At 41.8% G+C, this 23,220-nt stretch overlaps 1 protein-coding gene across 1 annotated transcript in view; it reads right to left on the bottom strand.

Annotated features, from left to right (window-relative positions):
- Nucleotides 1-1,818: 1,818 nt before the first annotated feature.
- The window catches only part of LOC146758554 (cytosolic carboxypeptidase 4-like), a 253,527-nt gene continuing 232,125 nt past the window's right edge, over nt 1,819-23,220 (bottom strand). The window contains exon 6 of the mRNA XM_085514561.1: nt 1,819-3,078. Coding sequence (XP_085370687.1) covers nt 2,860-3,078 — 219 coding nt within the window. The 3' untranslated portion in view covers nt 1,819-2,859. The remainder of the gene's footprint in view (nt 3,079-23,220) is intronic.

Raw genomic sequence — 23,220 nt, forward strand, 5'->3', positions numbered from 1 at the left:
AAAGACACAAACGCAGAACATGAACCGTAGGAGTTTCGTAACATAAAAGACCTCTGGCTTGTGATCTATGTACCTTTGCCATGAGACATATCACCTGGAAGTCAGATCTGTCCAGTACTGGATTAACTTCTCTTTCCATGGCTTGACCTGTCACCCGGAGTACTATAGAGACGGGCACTCAGAAATGCACATTTAGAAAATTAGATAGATGTATTGAACATAAGCACTGTGCAATTAATCTCACTGATCACAGCTGGAGTGGTCAGAGCAATTTCAGCATGTTTTCTGCAAAATAGAACCTTATCAACTAAATAAAGATCGTATTTTCATCAAGGTCGAGTGACAGTCATCGTTTTCTTCTGACACTGTTAATCCTGCTCTGATAGGAAACATCCATATGTGTATCTTTCTCTAGGTGAGAAAGTCAGTCAAGACAGTCTTCTGCAACACGCTCTACCAAAAACAAACTTAAGCTGCAGTCAGACCCATTGGCTCCCACTTAAACACCCACTATTCATTACACAGTACAGAGGTCTGGAAAAGGGATTGCCTGCAAGGTGTTTAAACCACCTCTGCTCACAGTGTAAAGCACACAAGAAAGACATCCCACAGTGTAACCATTTAGGTCGCTCCTGTGTAGCACCTGCAGGCCCCGAGTTCAACTCTGCTTTGGCAAAGGTACAAAAATAATTTGGGTTATTTCCATCCTCACAAGAGGAAAGCATAGAAAGTGTTCAAGTGTTTTTTGTGGTAACTACAGAAGACAACAGCACTGGTTCTAAGCTATAAACACTTCCTGCTCCTTAAACCATGAAAGACAGCTCTAGTCTTGGCAAAAGTAGACTATAATTACCATTGATGTAGTGACACACCACCAGTAAGCAGAAAGACTCTGCTGAGCTCCCTGTGCTACCTAAATGGAGAAAGACTGGATTTCATCTTTACAGAGTAAGATTAGACCGAGTGGAACCCCACACTGCAACCTCCAGTTCTGATGGATAATCAGTTTTTTATTTCATAGTCTATGCATTATTTTATTTCAAAGTCTGAGCTGGGGGAGAGGCCTGGATACAGCTGCTCTCCTGCCCATAGCAGTGTGCTCTCTTTATTCTGCATTCTTCCTTTGGTTGCTTTAGGCCTCTTATTCCCTCTAAAATCAAATTATGCAGTTCTCTTGGCGAGACTCAAAGAAACCCAGAAGCAAAATATTAATTTTCTGAATCAGAATCAATAAGCTGCACAATCCTTTTCAATGAATTATTTATCATAAAATAGAATACACTTACAAGCCAAGCCCCTTGGTCCCCACATCTCCCTTTTCCTGATCTTTTGCAAAAAGCTCCTGTAATATGGCAAATCTTTAGACAGGAGCAAACAATGTAATGTTTACTTGTACTACAAATGCCAACTAATTGCACCTAACCCATCAGAACTCCATAAATCTGCAATTCCACCCACTGGAGTGAAAATGAACAAGTAACCATCACACTGCCTTCAGCAGTGACATCCCATCCCCAGATGACACAGAACCTTGAAGGGACAGAGCGCTTTGCTTTTGACCACCACAAACAGATATGGAATGGCATGGGAGCTGTACAAGGTAAGGGATTTTTCTTTAATTCTTAACTTCTTTAAAAGTATTTGTCATTAGAGAGCTGCTATATTGGTAAAGGTTCATCGCCCACACAACATCAGGAAAAATGAAATGAATGCTCACTAACATGAAACCAACCAAAGAAAAAGGTAATGGAAAACCACACAAATGAGAGAAAGTGCTCATGGAGTTGGTATGGCCAACTTATTTTCAGTGTCTGGGACAAGTCAGAGTTCAATATTTTCCTTCCCTGAAGTTACTTTCATGCAAAAACTCCTCCAGCTCTAATTCAGAATTGGAAAATCTGATTTATATCTCAAATTCATCCACCTGGCCAGGCTTCAGTAGCTCTCTCTAATGAGACACCAACGATTTCTCGGATGGCTGTCCCCAGTACTGAAACCATTTAGGATACATGTTAATTGCTTCATTTATGTGTTCATATGTACAAGTGAGCACAGCTATACAAAAGGAATGTCTCTATATTTTAGTTCTCTTTTTTTCATTGTTCCCCATAAACATTAAAAACCACGAACAAGCTTGTAAGAATGGTTTCAGGCATGAGGAACAGGTGGTGCGAATGTCAGTTAAGTATTCCTGCAGGGGGAAGACTGGAAGTTTGCTGTAAATTATGGGGGCATTTCTGCAACAGAAAAAATTGGCTTTTCATTGATGAAGCTGGAAGCACTCTTTGATAACAAACCCACTGGGAACTTCAAATCATATCACATCACTCAGTTATTTTTTCCTCCATTTGTCTTGGAAAAACAATATTGCAAGAGTAAGTGCTTGCATGTAGAACTAGGAATAGCATGGTTTAGAAAGAGCACATACATTTCTGCTTCATCACAGCTGAAGCATCCCATATTCTGACCTTTACCCAGGCCAAATTCCCCACATATGAGGCAACCTCACTTGCATACATCCCATTGAACACAGGAAGCTAAGAAATGAATTTTGCAATTAGGAAAAAACACCTCCCATATGGTTGTTTGGATAATGACTTCATCACACGCACCAAAAATCACAAACCTATGCTTCATATGTCTGTAGGATACAATGCTGTGAGGAAAAGAGGAATGACTGTGCGAATCCTTGCAGAATCAGGCATACTGTTTCTAAATCATACCATCAAAGTCCTTCACCTAGAGAACATCTTCCCTGTAGGAGATTGACTCCACAGAGGAGATCTGAGGTGGACAGAGTATCACCTGAAACTTCAGTTTCCTGTTGATGAATTCACTGAGACAGTGCCATCCATATGCTCAAGTAATATTTTGAGAGGAAAATGAAATTTGTAAGGAAACTGTCACTGACCTTTGTGCCCGGTCTGTTATTGTTATCTCTTCCTCCAGATCTAGGAGTAGCGCTGCCTGAGCCATCACCTTCTTGCTGCAGGGCAAGGATTTGAGGTGCAGAATGAGCAGAGCAAGGCAAAACTTGCTTCCCATCTCCTCCAGCTCTTGAGTTCCCAGCTGCAGGCCCTGGTGGAAAAAAGGAGGAAGTTTCATTGCTGAGTGTACAAAGCGCAGGTGTTGGGAGACTGTTTTTCAGAAGGACAGCTCTTAGTATTACAGTATCACCTCATTCAGGTTCCCATACAGTCAATCATGAATTCAATGATAGCATTTGTTCTACAGGATCTATTCTAAAATAGCTTCTATTTTACAGAGGCAACAGAGGCAAGTAGTGTAACTGCTCTGGTTACTTACACTGAAGTTGTCACCGTACAAATTAGACTCATACCCCAAGAGGATCTGACTAAATACACTCTTACAAATCATTAGGTCTCATCTTTTTTCTCTCTCTAGAAGCGTCATCTCCCTAAGCAATGGGAAACAAATAGGTTTTATGACTGTAAATACTGGACAGTGGCAGAGATTAGAGAAAAAACAGTGAAGAGGGGAAGGAGGGAACATCTTTAACAAGTTATGAATTGCTTTTTAAGAAAATCAATTACAAAGTAATTGCAAAATAACAAATAACTCTGAGGAATTTCTCAGTGTATTAAAAGCCTATGTCTCTAGTAGGGACGTGAAGGCAAAGAAATGCAAAAACAGGACTGGGATTATCAACATCACCTTTCCAAGAGGACTCCTTCAAGCTGTGGATCCTCACATGGAGGAGCCCTGACTTTGAATTGTCTGTGCATGCTTTTTCACTACTTAAAAAAATAAAGACCCAACAAAAAAGTAACACATCAAGGGCCTACATAGGAGTAATCCGGTGTAATTACTGGTAGTTTCTCACAAGCAGTGAGATGGCAAGAGACCAAAAAAAACCTCCAAAACCACAAAAGAGTCACCGAAAATAACCCAAAGAAACTGCAAAATCCCTCATCTTTGGCATTTAGTGATCACATCATGTGTTACTCCTTAATGCTATCACACCAGGGGTTGAATCAATTGCTGAACAATTGCAGCCTTTGTCAGTATCAGCCCCGTGTGCTTTTGAAGCACAAACCATTTCTGCAGCCAACCTTCTGACAAGAACTCCAATCCCATTTCCAAGACTGTTTCCTTAGCAACTGCCATAAGTCCGTGCTCACAGCCCTGGCACCAGCCACAAGCACAGTGTGTGCTCCACACCAGCATGGCCTGCTCTTGACCCTTCACTCGGTGTTTGTTACTGCACATCTTACTGGTAACAGAGCCCATATATTATATATATTATATATTATATATATATAATATACCAGTAACTGATAACAGGGGGCTGAGCTCCAGTCTCCTGTTTCTTAGTAGTTAGTTTTGTTTTGCCTTCTTTAATTTGTTTATGTTTCCTATGTAAGGTTGCACTTATAACTTCTCTAGGATCTTCTGCACAGCTGAGAGAAATTGGGAGCCAACAGCATGGAGGTGGATGGAAAAAAGAGGCTTCCCAAGTGACCATCTACAGCTCCCTTGAAATGCTTTTTTTTGGTTCATGTTTGTTAGAGGCCACAAAATGTCTTACAAGGCGAATGCCTTCACTTCAACTCCAGCAAGTCCAGCATGTACAAATAAAATCTAACATTAAAGCAGCCCTATCTGATAACAAACACATTTTCCTATAGTAACCACATTGAAATTCTGCTTGTTTTCTCAAACTATATGAATAAATATGAATAGGTAATTATAATAATGAATAATGAACAAATAATGCATTATTTTGAGCTTGTACATATACTGAGTGGTTGGACAGCTAGATAAGCAGAGAACGTGCCTAGAAGAGCACACAAACAATATGAGAAAACAGAGCCTCCCTGCCAGGCGTAGACAAAGGACTCTGGAGATCTGACTTCTGCTCTCAGAAAGTCTCTTAAATATCTTTAAAGCAGTCAGCAAATCTCTAACACCATTTCTTCTCCCATCCTAATCACTGCAAGCTTTGCTAAGTAAGAGCCAGGTGCAATGAACTATAGTAATTATTAATAATGGGAAGAAAATAGATGAAGAGGCTTAGAGGAACCAATGGTCATTAATACAAAACAACGAGGGCCTAGCAGCTCTACATAGATTCCTCACTTCCATTATTTTACTTCAGAAGACATTTTAGTGTGGCAGTTACAATTGGCAGGTGGAAATGGTGACATTTCTGAGCAAAAATAAGTCACTTCCACAGCAAAGGAATTATTCTCTCAGGGGTAAAAAATACAAGGAACATCTTGGGGCTTTCCCTGGGGTGTATCTTAGGGTCCTGTTTCCAGGATCCAGGCAGCACACTAAATACCTATCAATCCAGGAGATGCGAATAGTGACAGTGCTAAAACTCAGCCTGTGGGCTTACAATTCCCCAGGGTTTTATTCAGGATATGAAGAGGCCTTAGGAAACTATGAACAGAGAAATAATAATAATAAAAGTATAATACACCTGAGAAGCCTCAGACAGTAAGTGCTCATGCTCTGAAGTTAGCTGCTTTATGATGGACCCATATTGCTTCGAGAACAGACAGCTCGGGAATAACAGCTGGAAACCTCAGCTAGAACATTACAAGTTAACACATTTAATTCACTTCAAACACAGGCAGTCTTTTATTTTCCAACTCAGACAATGCTCTCCCTCTTCTTCCTCAGCTCTCAGCAGAGGCAGGAGCTGGAGCTGCATTGGTGACTACCATTAAAGTGAAGATGCTGACAGAACTGATGCATCAAACTAACAGCATTAATGATATCTGCCAGCAGTGCCAAGAGCTGGTGCTCTGGGTAGAAACCAGCCCCTCCTGCCTTGCTTGAAATTCTTGAAATTCTACAAGAGATAAAGAAAGAGAAGTGGTGAACTTTTGATTTTGGTTAAGAAGCTCCACAGCAGTCAAGCTGGATTGTTTCTACTCACAGTGACAATATATAACCCGTTTGCCACTACCATGCAGGAGGAAGCTGTTCTACCTGCCATCAGGTCCTCTGCAATGTCCTGAACTCTCAGAGACCCTATCTTTCCCCATCACAATCCTACATGGCTCCATCCTCCTCTGGAGGCATCTGTATGAGAAGCGGAGTGCAGTGCAGTCTTCCAAGCCAGCAAAATCTAAGCAAAGTCTGAATCAGAAAACTGTACCAGAAAGCTGCAGACAAGATCATCAGTCTTAATTAGTTTAGCCTCATGGATATGCTAACAAAGGTATTCTTCTTTGATGATCAGCTCATATCTTTGCATAGTTTCTGCTCTTCATAACATGAAAGTGCCAGTCTGGATCAGCATTGGCTCAATACACACATTGCTGTGCAATACAAATATGCCCACTGGTCCCCTGGGCCCCCTCATGCATGTCTTTTCAAGACATAATGTTAAAGGATAACAGGTTTATAGTTTCCTGGCTGTTATAAAGAATAATGGAACTAGACATTATTTGCTAATCTCTTCTCATTTTTTCATACCACAGCAGACAGTATGGTAAGAGACATCACCATGCTCTAATATCTGGATGTATCTGTATATATGATTTGGTGGGAAGAAACATTCCAGAGGAACTCAACATGGCTAATCAGATGAATTAAATGAACACAACCTATTAGCTCTTGGTCTAGTTAAACCAGTACATTTGTTCTCTGCCCAAACTGTTTTTATCATAACAGGGCAGTGAGGTGTTCATCTGCATCTCCTAAATGACACTGTGTCACAGTAATAGGAAACACGGAAGGAGGGGGAAAAATAAGAAAGCTATTCCGTGATTTATCATTTGGCCAAGATAATGGCAATAAAAATTCTCCTAATGAAAGTTGATGAAATTATACCGGAAAAAGAGTTCATTCGCATTCAGCACTGATGCATCAACTATATATTCACAACTAAATGCTTCCAACGTCTCTCAATTTACCTAAAAACACATCACAGGCTAAGAGACAATGTAATGGGAAAACTTCGTTATTCATTACTCATATGCTTTAAACAACCCCACAAGCCAAAGGCAGCGATAGTTTCATAACACAGATATTGTTGAAGGTGGAAGGACTCCAGAAGTTAAATTAGAATTTTCTCTCTCCACCAGGGTAACAAGAGCTGCAGTTAAACTGGAGTTGAAAGATATTAATAAACACAAGTAGACAACAGATTTCAGAGCCATCATTTTTCTCTTGCGTTCAGAGAAAAGGGATCTTTGGCACACAGTACGGTCACTTTTGGGCACTGTTCAATCCTTGAGGCAATATTTTTCCCTGCAAACTTACTTCCAGTCAACACATACACACACACATGCAGAGTATACTCTGCATCTCAACAGCTTTACACATGCACAATGGTTATGCCCTAAGCCTGGGTATAAATAAATTGGCAGTCTGGTTTCCCACTAATTCCATCAGTGAGCTCTCCATTGGAATACTAATAGAATCTACTTCGAGGCTGCACAGGACAAACCACACAGCTGAATGAAACATTTGGTGCCTGCAGATGAAATTTTAGCCTGGGCCAGCCCCAAAAGATAGTGTCCTTTAAACCCCTGTGAAAGAAAACATGCTGATGCACAATGGGGAACCAGCTATTGAGATGAGGACAGTAGGGAACAAGCCAGTTTTTCTCATGGCCCAGAGATCCCTAAGCAGTAGGTATGACATTCTAAACAGACAAAGTTTAGGGGATAGAAATTTGGGCCAAAAGATTTCAAAGGGATTAAGCAAGCAGAAAAGGCTGAAGATGGAGAAAAAAAATTGGGTAGCTTGAATTTCTAGAAAGATGAGAGGGGTTGAGTTAAAGACAGAAGATAAAAGGACTGGAGAGATAAAAGGATGAGAAAGAGGGAGGGGTGGTTGAGGTCAGTGGATGCTGATGTGGAGGAATGATAACAAGAGGAAAACTAATGGAAACCTCAATCCCCATCTCACTGTTGGAGAGGTGTGCTTCGTTATGAATGCCCATCCTCGCTTTCCTCAGTACTTTGGCTACTAGGTGAGGAAACAAGGCCCAGCTTGCTGTCAACCCTCCCTGAAAATCTGCTGAATTTAGCTGATGCTCTGATTCAGCTGGGACTGAGCAAACTTCTTTGTTTCGTCACAAGATGGGTTATTGATTTGTCATTCAAACGGACTCTTTCCCTGGCTAAAGATGCTACAGGCTAGATTGTTCAAGGGATGGAGGAAAGCAGATCAGAGAGCAGAAAGAGGCCTGAAAGGCCTGTTTGTAAGAGAACTGAGGATTTAGCAAATGGTAAAACTGGTTGTCAAGTTCTACTTATTCAGATAGCATAGATAGCCAACCAAAGTAAGCATAAAGATGGGGATATATTCTCATCACCCTCCCCCAGAGACTGCACACTCACACAGAGCAGTAGTGGTTGGGTATGGGATGCTTCCATACTTGCTGGATGCTGGTGCACCTCTTTCGCATTGCTTCCTGAGATGGAAGGTAGTACATGGTACCAGAAGGTCCAGTTTTGCCAGATCACTTCTTGGGTATCACTGGGACCAATGCATACATTTATGTGGGGCATAACTGTGAAAAGTGGCTGAATCAGGAATAAAAGATGGACAAAAATAGAAAGCAAAACCAACGTAGATGAGCCATAAAGAAGGTCCAGAGGGCAAAGAACAAAAGTAGTGGGAATTGTCAGTATGTTTTTGTTGTTGTCATTGTTTGTTTGTCAGGAAAAACAACAACAACAACAAAACAGAAAATAAATAGAAAAAATAAGTGCTAATTCTTGAAAGAAAACAAATAGTGCTCCAGATAATTAACTCTCCTACTTGGCAGACAAGAAGAAGAAATGGGGAAACTGTTCAAGGTCATACAGTGATTCTGGGGCAGTGTAAGAAAAGAAAACTACTTTACACTGGTGTCATGGTTTTGTAATTTTGCTATCAGTATCAGTATTCCACATCATAACATCATGTAAAGTATGGATACTTCTATTGAATGTGCAGTCCACAGAAGAAGACTACATATCCCAGAGAACAACAGGGTTAATGATAAGTCACGGGACCAGGACGCTGTATAATCTCGTTCCCAGGCTGGAGTGCCCTCCTTCTTCTCTCGAACTTCTCGGAGAGTGGGAAGCGTTCCAGCCGTGTCGCCTAGAGTTCACAGTAGGCCTCTCGGTTTTCGGGGACTCTCTCTCTCTGTTTCGTTCAATTTGTTAGCCTCAATTATATTATATTGTGTTATCTTGTATTTCGGTATCATATTTAGTAAAATAAGTTTTTCCTCCTTAGATTGTCGCTGTTTTATCCCACTCCCTTTTTCCCCCTCTTTTCCGGGCCCCGGGAGGGGGGCCCACGGGGTGGCTTCCCCTGTCACGGGCATAGGTAAATCTAAGTAACCCGTGACACACTGGTGACAACCAAGTGCTTTGTTCAAGAACATTTCTGTCTTTAATGCAGGTTCCAGTACTGGCAACAGGTTAACTGCTGTTACCCCATCTGACTGTGCCTTCAACATTCATCTGTAGTCTACCCACGGCTTTCTCTCACTCGTACACCTTCTGCTGTGTGAACTCTATGGAACCTGGAACAAGTCACAGCCAGGTTATAGCCTGAGGTGCCTGAAGATTAAATGTGAGGTGGAGCTCTAAGTACATCTGAGAGTCTGTGTCAAATGAATTAGCTCATAAAAGCAGTCTGGGAAAGCAAGAAGTTGAATTTTTGCAAGTCCTAAATTGGCAGTTTAATCCCTGGATCACTTTTCCTCCCTCTCTACTTCCACTTCTCTGCTTGTATGAATAACGTCAGCATACAGAAAAGTGAGCAGACTCCAGGCCCACCCAAGCATTTTCAGCTATGAGTTTAACTCATTTGGCCATATTTCACCGTGGGAGTTAAATAACTTCCTAATCCTGGCTGGTGATCACCACATGCTTGGCAACAAAAGGATTTATGATGTTTATTCTGGCTAACGTAAATACAGATGCTATTCAGAAAGCGTCTAACCTGTTTTGAACATTCTTAGTACAGTATTTGTCTCCATAATGTCATTCACTATCAGGTTCTCCTGGTTAATTATGTGTTATATAAAGAACCAATTGTATCTTTTCATGAAATGCCCTCCATATTGTTCTATGTTACACAACACCTTGTTATTTTTCTGTGTGGCTTTAAAGCAGAGCAAGTATTTATAGTTACTGGGAAATTACAAAGTAGATTTTATTTTGAAATTCACTATACTATAATCTGCAATATAGAAAGCTTTGAAGCCTTTCCCTCTTACTCTGATAAAACATATGCCATTCTGCCCATCCCAGAGGTGATGAAAATATGTATTGACCAAAATGACACAGCAACACTAGTACGCTTTTCTTCCCCATACAAAATAAGACCCCATGATGGATCATGGTATCACTTTTGCACCAACATAATGATTTAGGCACTAGAGTGCATTTAGAAAGAAGCCAGCACAGCATGACCCAGACATCACAGCATGCTCCAGCCTGATAGCTGTCTGCCCCACAGGATCTCTGGTGCTCTGTTCCCATGCTAGCACATTACAGACACAAGCAGACCGGCAAAGCTGCATGTTGGCCTGATAGCAACGTTACATGGAGTGGAATTTAATGGGGTGGCGAGTTTGCTTCCTGCTATGCTGCCACCAAATATCCACATCACTGTGAAGCCTCTCCCCAGCACAGTGCTGAGTGTTACTGCTGAGCTCTCTGCACTCTTTCCCTTTCTCTCTCAATAGCTCAAGTATCACTAATACTCTCCCATATCGAATCTGCCTTCCAGGCCACTGTGTGCTTCCTCTAGCCCCCCCTTTCATTATCTCTTTTGCCTTACAAAGAAAATAACTCATAACAGACAAAGCAGTCCAAAGGAGGTACTACCATTCACGTCTATAGGGATATTATAGCATCTTCCAAGCCTACATTTTCTCACATACACAAGCATCTTACTCACTTTCTTCTTTATTGTTGCTGCTGCACATGGCACAGATATCTTTATTGAGCTGTCTTTCTAATCGCTACTTATGTTTTCCTGAACAGTCAGAGCTAATTCAGAACCCAACCATGTGTTTGAATGCTTTAAACTATTCCTTCAAACATGCTTTACCCCGCCACCGTCTGTATTTTATCTTCCATTCCCGTAACCACAGTCTTGCTGTCCTCCTTCCTACTGTATAATTCATATCAGCTGCAAACAGTAAATCTTAGCATTTTACTGTTCTCCTCATTTCTCAGTCATTAAAGAAATACAGACCAAAACAGAGTGGTAGCTGGAGTCACCTTACTATCCATTTCTTCCCACCCCAGTGATGATTAATACATCCCACCTATTTTTCCAGACTTTTAAGTAGATTTTCACTATACAAATGACCCTTTTGTGCCTCACCCCAAAACTCCAATCCCTTTGGGATTTCTTTTGGGTGAGGGAAACTCTCTTCTCCTTAGTTCTGACTTAACTAGGATGTCCACCAATGCTGCTCACTTAAATATGAGTCTTAACAAATGACAAACTTTGTATACTGCATCTCCCTTCACTCATGCCATCAAGGCAATTAACTCAGTCACTGTGCTTCCCTGCCCTTGTGTTTCTCGTAGGTTTTTTCTTTTTTTGGTGGTTCTCAACCTCTGGAGTAAATTTTAAAACATAAGGAATCAGAATGAGCACATTGTTTAGCATGTTTGAGATGTCTGCTATCTACCCCACTGGCCATTATTAATGATTTTACCAGTTTGAATCTTCAGTTCCTTTGTTCCCTTATAACTCTTACAGCAATAAAACCTGAGGTTTACCTGATTCTGTGTGTTGTAGCCTTGGTTGAATATAAAATAACACCGACAGATAACGTGCAGACATTGTCTTCCTGCATAAAACAGCCAGAGTGGTCCCACAGCATTCTGCTCTGTGCCTGTCCTGGCTGCCTACCAGCTCTGCCAACATGCCTGTGGCCCCAGGACAGCATAAATAGCTCCAGCATGCATCCAAATCTCAGCCTTCACAATTCCTTATTATTCCAGTCCTGAGGGTCCACTGTTTCCTTCCAGAGCCTTTTGATTATGCCTTGGAGCATGCTTCTTTTTTCCAGATCTAAGTCTGTTCTATACTAAATCCCTCATTTCCTCTGACTCCTGCTTCCATTGGCACCAGAGCAAAACTTCTACCCGATGGCAGTCCCCTTGCCTGGGCCACGCCACACGCCAGCTCCTGCAGTTAAATTGCCATGCACATATTCACAGATCAGCCCAAGACCTTCTCTTTGTTGGTCTCCTTAAACATTTACTTTAAACACGTCTTCATAAAGAGACTCATGAGTGAGAGGTAAGGGCACAGAGCCATCTGCAGCTCTGAGCCTTCCTTTCTCGTTTCTCAAATTTCACATATATTGTATGGCTGTCCCCTTACACTGCGCCTTTTCCCCTATATTATGAAGGATTCCTCATGTCAATTTTCTATCTTTTTTCATTTCACAAGTTCTCTTTGGTTATCTTCAGCCAGCTGCCAAAGCTGGTTTCCCCACCTAACACACTTCCAAGTGATCAGTGACAGTAAGCAACTACAATTCCAGAATTCATTGTATTAGCACTTCTAAAGCAACAAAGGAACCATTGATTTCCCAAGCCAAGGATACACAGGAAAGCACAAAAGGCATACGTGCCCAGTTCAGATCAGAGAGGAAAGAGACACACTGTTTGGTGAGGAATCCAGCCTGGTAACTGCTCCCTTTGAAGGTGAAGGATGGGAGTACAAAGAAGGGGCTTGTTGGCTGTGTTCTAATGGGTGTTAGCATAATTATTCTGATACAGGATGCTTCTTGCAGCTTGAATATGTCAGAAAGTTACCTTAACAGACGTATTTTACCAAAAGGCCCAGGGAGAAAGAATGATCTTTTTACAAGAAGGTTGGGTTAGGAGGGACATCCTGTGAAGGGTCTTGGGAATACAGACCACACAACCAGATGCCAGACATCAAGATAAGTTCCTCCAGGTGAAACAGTTGCCACCAGCTGCTAACCAGGATTTATAGGTCTGCGGAGTCCAAAGGCTCACTTTATTGCCAACCCAGATGTCCGCTGGTACAAGTAGTCTGATGGCTGATGGGGTTTTTTTAAACCACTCTTTTGGCTGAGAATACGATTAGTATCAAAAGAAAGGAACCAGCAAACAAAAACAACAGAGATCAAAACTGAATATTCTACATTATTACAGCAGATATGAGCCCCTGTTGCTTGCCCACAAGGAACCTACCAGCAGCATGAGCTCAGACGTTTGGACTTGTTTACCAAGGATGAGTGTCAATTAGACACAAACTTCTTCAAACCACCTATAAGCCTTTACTGCTCTTATAATCCCACCAGCAAAGGCTTACTTTAACTTCTCCACTTACTGTGCTTTTGGAAAGAAAGAGAAAAAGAAATCAGGTGTTTGAAGGCTGTAAGGAACAGACTGAAGAAAGGGAAACAAGATCAGAGAGACAGAAGTAGGGTGAGGGGGAGGCAACTATCTCTATCAAGTGGGATAACTGATGTGACTCACACAAAAGCAGCTTATATTTCCTCTTGTTCTGCAATGAATATTTCCACTTTGTCTTTTTCAGAGGAGACCAGCCAGAAGCAAATGCACAGCAGCTGAGTAATGCCTCAACCTCCAGAGCATCATGCAAAAAGAGAAAGACATGTAGGCCTCAGAAGAATAAACTAAGTTTCTCTGAGTCTTTGGAGACCTACTGACCGTTCACAGTGTGACGCAGGCAAACCTGTATTAACAGAGAAGATGCTGACTCCAGATTATAGGCTTTCAAGACTTCTTATCTTGCAGCTGTACTACCTGAGAAAATTTGCATAAGAACAAGCTGCCTCTTTCTTAGAAGTCTTTTTCAACCTGTTTTTATGATTTCCACTTAAAACGATAATCCTCTGTTTGTGACACTGCAATCATTTCTACTACAATCAAGTGTTCCATCCAGAAGGAGGATTACTGTCTCGGTTTGGGGAAGTAATATGGACCTCAGAAAGAACAAAGCAGCCAGTTTACAAGCAAATGACCTTGATAATAAAGAAAAAAAGAAAACAAGAGCGTGTATGATCAGATCTGCCTCTTCCAAGAGACATCTGATGCACTTCAGGCTCACAAGAACTGGTATTTCCTCAATATGTTCATACAATGGAGCTGGAAAAATTGGCAATGCCTACCTTCACTGTGCCAACCCAACATACACTCAGATTTTTCCTTAGACAACCTACCAACGTTTTAAATGTGAACACTGGAGACACGTATACAATAAACCTAGCACAGTACACAACGCCATGCATTTAGCACCATGTCTTTTGAGGAGGAGCATCGCCTCACATGGTGCCGAGTGTCAAACAACTGTTCTAAATCATTGCCACTGGCAGCTGCTCTGAAATCCAAAGAACAAACGGTTAAAATAAATGAAAGCAAAAGCCTTTTTCTTTCTCCCCCCAAGAAGATAATTTAGCATGACTTTCCACAGAACAATTTGCATGGGATTACCCACAATACACTGCATTATGGTAATACTCGACAATCTCTGATGCATATTAGACTGGCAGTGTTAAAAATCTGTCAAAGGAAAAATAAACGATACGGGAAAATGATGATGTAAGACAGGACAGTAAACACTCTGCACTTGTGTAATCTGCCAAAATTCACTCCAAAATTGGCCTGGGAAAGAGAATGAGAGAGTATTGCGCACTCGGAACAGCTTTAGGGAACATTCCCAACTCAAGCAGAAAACAATACCTGACTGAGACACGGACGTAATCACAGAGGAGTGGAAAATACAACAGATCCGAATGAGGAGCTGAATAGGAAACACGGAGTGATTTTCTTCATTTCTTTGATTTCCCACTGGGCAGTAACCTGGAGGGAATCTTCCCTCTTGTTCATCCAAAGCAGGTTCGGTTCACTACCCTTCACTACACACGTTCACTCAGTCTGCCTTCTGCTCCTCTCCAAGCCCCTCTGTATCTTCTTCTGATGCTGCTGGTGATCCTTAATGGACTCTGCACAGTCTCTGTGTTCAAAAGTGTTTGTCCCAAAACAATGAGCCCCAGAGCTGTATTAGTCGCAGAATCCAAACTACCAGCACCTCCTGCCCTCAGCCATGGTTGGCTGCTCAGCCCTTCAATACACTTCACCCAGAGAACAGGGACGCTAAGGATTTCTTGCACCGACCTCGTACTTTCCTACATAAAAAAAGCTGCAGGAAAATAGTATCAAATGAACTGATTTTGCCAGTTCCATGCATCATGTTCCTAGTAATTCAAGTAATTGTCTATCACTCCTCAAATCCCTAAGAATCGTGGAATTATAGATTCTTAGCTTAGGTTGGAAGGGTCCTTAAAGATCACAGAGTTCCAACTGTCTGCCATGGGCTGGTTGCCCCCACCAGCTAAGGCTGCCCAGGACACTAAGACACATTCCCCCAGGACACTAAGGGGGAATGAGGCATAGGTTTGGCCAAGAGGTGGGAAAGAGAGAAGTAGCATTTTCCATGTGGGTTTATTCAGTAATTCTCTCACCACTAAGTTGCAGAAAATGGAAGGAAAAAAAACCACAACAACCAACAAACAAGCAAGGGATGAGGCCAAATTATATTGCTGAAGAGGAGTTATAGAGATTAGTGTAGTAATTAATCAAGACAACCATGTCAGCAAGGGTCTGACCTTTATTCCTGCCCTAGTAACAGCTTTGTCCCCGATGACTTTTGGCTTGCATGCTAAAGCGATTTAGATACATCCCTCAATTAATCGCAGGATATCCTCTGGGAGATAGGAGAGCAGTACTGCAAGCTGCCAACAGGGATGCTGAATCAGAGGAGGAGTGACCTAGTGAAGGGCACCTAGTGAAGGACATCAGCAGAGATGGGGAGGTAACCCACAGTTCTCTTTACCTCCTACACTTCACCCCTCACTGCTGGAAGCAAAATTGTTTGAAGCATCTAATTCGAGATCCTGCCATATTTTAAAAGATTAAGATTTCCAAAAAATAAGAAAAATAATAAGAGTGTCTTAAAATAACTTGCGGCTTTTTCTGTAAAGAAGCAACAGCACCACATCAAACTCACTCAGGCAGGATGACAGGCAGCTGCAGAGATCACGGCAGCAGTTGCTTCCCTCTTCTCTCTTTTCTTGTGAGATAAAGACCTTCTATCAGGCAGATGTGCTGCCAATCCCACACTCGTAGAGAGTGTGGAGTCCCTTGCTCAGTGTTTTGGGTCACCTGCAGCTTCTAGAGTAACTAGCAAGCACTACTCTCTGACAAAGAACCTCAAAGCTCTGCAGATGCAGTTGTGCCCCTGAACATATGGGAGGGGAGTACCTTCTATCCTGCCCACTAGGGACAGACAAGTGGAATCTGAGCTCTCTCAGAAAGGCAGTGTACAACTACAGACCTTCAGTAAATAGAAGGACTAAAAAGCTACACATTCAGGAGAGTGGTGAAGCTCAAGATTGGCAAGAGATAGAAACAACACTAGGAGACGTCTGCTTCTATTAGAATAGCTATTATCACAGCAACTGAATACCTGAATCAGTTTTTGTCTCCTAAGAAAAATAACAAACGCATTTGCCCATCAAGTTTGTCCATTATGGCAGTTAGAAGCAGAGACTGTCAGAGCTTTATGCCTGTGAATTAAAGTCCCTGTCAGGATCTTAGCTAGTCAGAGTGAACAGAAGCCTTAAATTAATAGCTTAAGTTACAAAACTCAGAACAGCTAACACACATGTTGAGTACACCCAGCTGGTTGTGAGGTTTTCAGATACTTGTCTGAATGAACCCCAGATCTCCTGCTCAACACAGACAGGGTCTCGTATAAAGTCTGGAATAGATTTTCTAAGGTTTATTTTTAGCAGCTGTTCCACAGTTCTGATACAGAACAGAGACAACCCAGACATGATACTCTGATGGTGAAATGAATCATTCTTTCAGAGCTCTGAAAGCACTAACAGGCCATAAAGGTCCTCAGCCAGACCCGCCTGGGGCCTTTACCCATACCCTCTACCTATTCTAAGAGCCCCACTTCAGCTTAGGGCTCTGCTGTAAAACTGCAGGTCTGTAGCTCCTGTAGCAACGCTTACATGCTTTTACCTGAGCACACCCTATGGTGTGTATATGGTGTACCCTATGGTGAGACTCTGACTCACAGAACTGACTTCCCAGCATCACCTTGTCACTGTGGACCTGCCAAGTGGTTTCTGAGCTGTTTGATCCCACAAACATCACCCTGAATTACTAACGTGTGTTTTCACTTTGGATCTGCTACACTACCATGGACTTGCCTAATAATGTGGACTCGTGGCTGAATCCAAGTACTCTTCAGAAGCCTGGTCTGCTTACCTTGCTTGGAGACAGTGAGACTTGGCCTTGGCTGCCAAACAGAGACTATCTGGTATTATCTCAATTTCTCCTACTGCTAGCACTGACCCTAATTCTTTTCTCAGAAGAGGCACACATACTATTTTTCTCCCATATACCTCAATACAGAGATTACAACATCCTAAACCACAATTAGATTAGGCCACCAGAACTATCTCACACTACAATCCAGATACAAAAATAGATTCCCTTTCCTTAGCTATTGTTGGCAAACACGGGTTCTAGTGAGAGAAGTTATTTCTGGACTTTTACTGGCAAGCCTTCTTTTCAGAGACTAAAAGGAAGAGCTGGTGCTGGTGGAAAAATTGTTAGACATGACTTTGAAGAAATGGCAGTTTCTGCCAAGCTCTTATGTGTGTTTCTCTGTGGGGGGAAAAAGGCTTTATTAGCTTTTCTTTCCAGAGGTCACATCTGTGAGGGTAAGTGAAAGAAAAAGGCACGTATGGAAAGTCCTCCGTCTCAGATTGACAATCAGCTGCACAGTCAGTGCCACAAAAGCCCTTTTGCACTTGTGCCTCTTCTTTCATGAAGGAAAATCCCCATTTTCTTAGAACAAAATGATGGCTGAATGTGAATGCACTGGAGTTTCCCGCTGATTTTGGTACACTGTGTTATCTCCTACTTGGAAACCCTGAGCACTTCTCATCAGGCATTTATATAGATCTGTGCATACACACACATTTACATGATCACAGATGTACAGGGACACATTTCTAAGACTCTAGCATTACAACAAACAACAACCATCCATAAAGACACAATTAAAGTTACACGTTCATCAGACACACTGGTGCACACTTGAACATGCATTGGACTGTCTTCCACACCCACGTGTATCCACATTCATGTTTATATTGTAGTCTTCCACAGTCTGTAGTTTGCACCCACGAATACTAACTGCACAAACCCAGCCCAGCGGAACAAACACTCATTTAATGTGTAATTCAAAAACCATAGGCATGTACTCTCCATGCACTCTGCTGCTGGCTTTCCCCTCTAAACAGGATGCAAATCCTACACAGTCCTATAGGCTGAGTTCTCTCTATACAACAAGTAGCTGAGCTGTGGCACACAAAAGTGCCAACGTGCCATTGCAAGAATTAAAGGTTTTATGAGTCTTTTCTCCACTTCCACAGTCTCCCCCTTCCAGTTAATGTCAAGCGTGTATATATAAATGAGATGTATTTGGGGCTTGTGCCAAGTCTCTGTAACACGGACACAGAAATAATATGGGTAAAACATGATTTGTATTGGGACTGCTCTGGTTGTCTTAAAAAGAAGGTCTTCAGTGACTGATTTGGCCTTTCTGGAAGCTTCTTACTGTTTAAATTGTAGAGTTATGAGACCTCACATTCAGTTCAGCTTATCACAGCTGTGCATCCTCATGTGAAATCAGGGGAACTGACTGAGAAGAGTAGGTTACTTGATGAAGCACCTTGGGGATTGAAATGTGTGTTATTAAATGTACATGAAATAAACAAAATTTCACTCCCATTTATTCCAACCAGTCAGAATCTCAAGCAAAGGCAACCTGGCCTTAAGTGGACTGCATTTATATATCTGGAGTGAGCCCAGAAGTGTCAGGTGCTACTCATTCTTATGATGCATGTCAGCATGTAACACACCAGATCTTATCAGTATGAAACCAACACCTCTTTGGGCTGTCCCTCATCTCTGAATGTTTTCACACAGACTCAGAAATCTAAGGTTTTCTCTTCCAGAGAGCATCACTAAAGATTATTCCAAAAAGACACAGAAAATTCTGCTAATATTCCTCCTCCTCTCTACCAATGAATTCACAGAAGACATCATTCATGCTACACCAACTAAGGGCAGACACTAAAACGTTACCTGAATACCCTGAGATCAAATGTCTGTCCAGAAGCAGTGAGTATCAAAAACATGACAAACAATTCACCATTTACACACTGTATCTCTGAATCAAGAGGTTGAAGGTATTTAAATGGAAGCTGACTTGACTTCTGTCTGTTATCTTTTCTGCTTTCTGTCAGCAGCTTCTCTAACACCCACTGCTGTGGCAAACCTTGCTTATCCTGTCTTCCTATGCCACAAAACGTAACCAGATTGGCTTAATTTCTGCAACACCTACGCTGAGAAAGATATTACTAAAAAGCTGTAGAAGAGTCAAGGAACATGTGCTGCGTTCCTTCCAACACCTTGATGAACACTGGATGAACAGAAGTGAAAATACTTTACAAGGAATAAGGCACTTCCCCTCACTTTACAATGCAGTAGGTCACACCAGCTTAGACAGCCTGTACTGACAGCAATTGCCTGCTTTGTTTTGCTTTCCACCACCTTAGCACCCTTTGTGTCAATACATATAAGAACTGAGCTGCGCAGTGTGAGGAGCCCACCTTACCCTTCTGCTCCAATCTCAGCTAGAAGAGGAGATGCCAAACAGCCTTAGAAGACATCCATCTCCTCTGCACGTGGAAGCCCACAGGACAGCAAGGCACACATCCATAGACCCCAGCACTGCAAGTGTGCTGCCTGACATCAGGCTTCATTGCAATCCTATACACCACACTCCACACCTTTAATTAGTTACAAATGCAAAGGAACTGAAGGACAGATTTCCCACCTAGCTTTGCATTTATTAAAAGGTCACCAAGGAAACATGATTTTTTTCCTGTGAACAGACATCAAAAGCTAATGAAACCTGAACTTCATCATTGCTGTGTACCTTTTCTTTTCAGTTTTCATTTAGAAATGAACTTCCTTTCCCCTTCACGAGATAATCCAGGCTCCCACAAGTGCTTTGCAAGAATGGTTTGGCCAAAAGGGTGAGTTATGCATCCCTTCCTTTTTCTCTTTCCACTGACAGCCATGAAACAGTGTCATACGACAGAGGAATGACACACAGCACAACATAATTCTAGCTGTACGTAGAAAATATAGACCTTAAGGTAGCCACATGTGCTATGCATAGATGCACAAAATACAGACATGTATTTAAAGCAATAAATATGCATGTCAGTTGCACACCTTTTGTGTTCTGCCTAAAACCAGAAATAAATGCATGCATACAAACATCTTTGGGCACAACTTCTTTCAAGTGCAGCACACAAACACATCCTCTAGTGTGCATACAGATGTTCCCCTAGCTACTGCATTGAAAAGAACAATTATGCACATCCCATAACTCAGTGGCAGTAACATGCCATTGCCACTTGTGTGCTCGTGTCTGTATTCTAACACATACCCTACCTCTATGCATGCGAGAAGGCTGGGAATCAATAACCACTTACAGCCCTTCAATCCAACACTGTCAACTTTGTTCCCCTCTGTTTATAGTGACAGACAAGAGGAGTGAAGACAGGGGACACATCAGTATGCAGCGTAGGAGAAGTGGACACTATCAGCATAAGCAACAGACAGGAGCTACTGAATTCAGTAGTGGCTGCTCTTGCCTCCTGCAACAAGCAGAGCTGCCGCTGTCCCAGAAATCTGGTTTATTCCCAGGAAATTGATGCAAGCAGATAGAAGAAACCAGAGCAATAACCGAGGGCCATTTTCCTAAAACAACATAATTGTACAAAAAAAAGATTCGGAAAAAAAATTCAATTCTTATTTGTTTCCTAGGTCTGAGCAATGATCTTGTCTACATAACGATGCACAACATGCTCGGTATAACACCAGAACAACTCGATATCATATCCTGCAGAGAAGACAGCATGAAACTAAATATACTTCAGACACAGCAGGCTACCTTTAAAAATTGTCAAGTTGCTTCGTTGACCTTTTAAAGGGAATGAACATACAAATGCATTACATTTAAGAGCAAGTCAATACCTCAATGAATTTCAACCAATCCTGCAGCATGTGGAATAACCAAAAAGCTGTTGGTCTGACACGAGCTCTAATCATGTACCTCCATCAAAGCTCACAGCCTCACCCACCCAAAATGCTGTCCAAGCATCTCAGAGCTACTCGGTCTCAGCCTACAACATGGCCTTGGTTTTACAGTCCTGAGTTTCTCACTGTATCTATATTCAGAGATCTTCTGCATTATGAACACGTCCCATTACGCCAGGCCTGAATCTCTCCTGGGCAGAGATTGGCATTAATATAAATATAATTATGGTCATTTAATAAATGTATGATGCATGTCACTCTATCTCATTAAATTAACAACAGGAGTGAATTTCGTATTAGTCGTGACAAGGCCCATTTTCAAAGCTGACATTTAATATCACTCCCCAGCATAATCATACATCAGGCTTCACAAATTAAAGGATTTGATGTGAGCGAGGGATGATCAAATACATGAAACCACAGAACCAGTGCTGTAGCTTGCTGCAGATATTCAGCCTATGTAATACATTTACCTACAACTGATGAACCAGCAGAAATTCCAGCCATTTCAGTGCACACGGGGGCTCATGAAAGCATTCCTGATTTAGAAAAACTTCAGCACTTTGACCTCTGGAAGCCCTTCCAATCACCAAAGACAATGGCTTGATCAGAAAAGCGACCTTTCGGTCACTATTTCAGAGCCAGTCTGAGCTGTTTTCAGACTCCATTTACTTCATTCTCCCTCACTAGAAAAGACAAGAGGGCTGCTCGCAAAAGGTCACTGGGAAAATGGTGTCCAGCTGCCTGCTGCAAACTTCCTATGCGCCATCAGACTGCAGGGAACATAAAGCCCATCACATAGCTCATCCAGTGCTTTCATCTTTGGTGGAAAGCAGTAGTATTGGCCACGGTGTTGACTTTAGGTGCCTGTTCACCCAGGTGCAGGACATCTGAAGGTTGTGAGCAAGGTATTGTGTTGCTCAAGCGTGTTTATGCTGCGTTACAGAGCTGTCTCCCTTTTTCCCATCACTGCCAATTGGCGATGCATGCATGCATGCCCTGGGCCATCACAACATGGCTGTACAGCCCATTCTCCCCAACCCAGATGACAAGTCAGATCCAACTCTATTACTTCTCAATGCTGGGAAAAAGAACACAAGACAGACAATAATACAATGGAATTGAAGGCATAATATAACAGAAAAAGAAAGCGGCAGAGGAAATATCTTAACAAGTGCTGGTCCTCCATTGTTTTCACACAGAATTAGCATTTCAAATCAAATAAACTACTTAATTCAATTCTCAGCTCCCTCACAAGCTAACAGCATTTTATATTTATCTCCAAGTCAGAACAAGTCTTTCCACTTGTAGCCTGCTGGCCATCAGCTTTTAAAGGAATACTTCCCACTGAGATGCTAACCGTCCTTCTGATCATGTGGCAAAAACATACACATACTTAAAACCCTACTTAGTAAAAGAAGTCATCTCTACCAGGAATAAGCTACTGCAAAATGGACAGTGTTTCAGGGCTTTTTATTCCCATTGTATGTAGCTGTACTCCTCTCACAGACTCATTTGCAATATCGTTTTCAAACTCATTGAAAATCGCCTTTCTCATTTTGTTTCTGAGTGAATCTCTGATTCAATATTCTTGTGTAAGTTCACCTGCTACTTCCAGCACCACCAAAGGAAACTTTTCGCAATAGCCAAGAAGAGGTGGCACGCAGTAAGAGATTTGGTTAGGAATACTTTGGGAAAAACTTATTTAATCCAAGGCAGAACTTAATTGTGAAGTACACCAGGCTTCAGGCGGCTCTTCTCAGAAAGAACTCCTTGGGTTTTAGGTTACATTTCTGATCAGACGTCATAAGAAGAATAGCTTTTTCTTTTCCAGTCATTGCATTGAATTCTTTTTTACTGTCTTTAGTAGCAATTGCCATGAATTTTCAGTTACTTTCTTAGCTTCCCACATCTAATTCCTACATTACTTTGGCTGATACCCTTTTTCCCCTTTTTCTTTTGTTCACAGAGAATTAACCTATGCATTTTTCACCTCAGAATATCTTGATCA

This window comes from Coturnix japonica, chromosome 13, assembly GCF_054131305.1.
Source record: "Coturnix japonica strain WE chromosome 13, WE-NBRP24, whole genome shotgun sequence".
Lineage (NCBI taxonomy): Eukaryota > Metazoa > Chordata > Aves > Galliformes > Phasianidae > Coturnix > Coturnix japonica.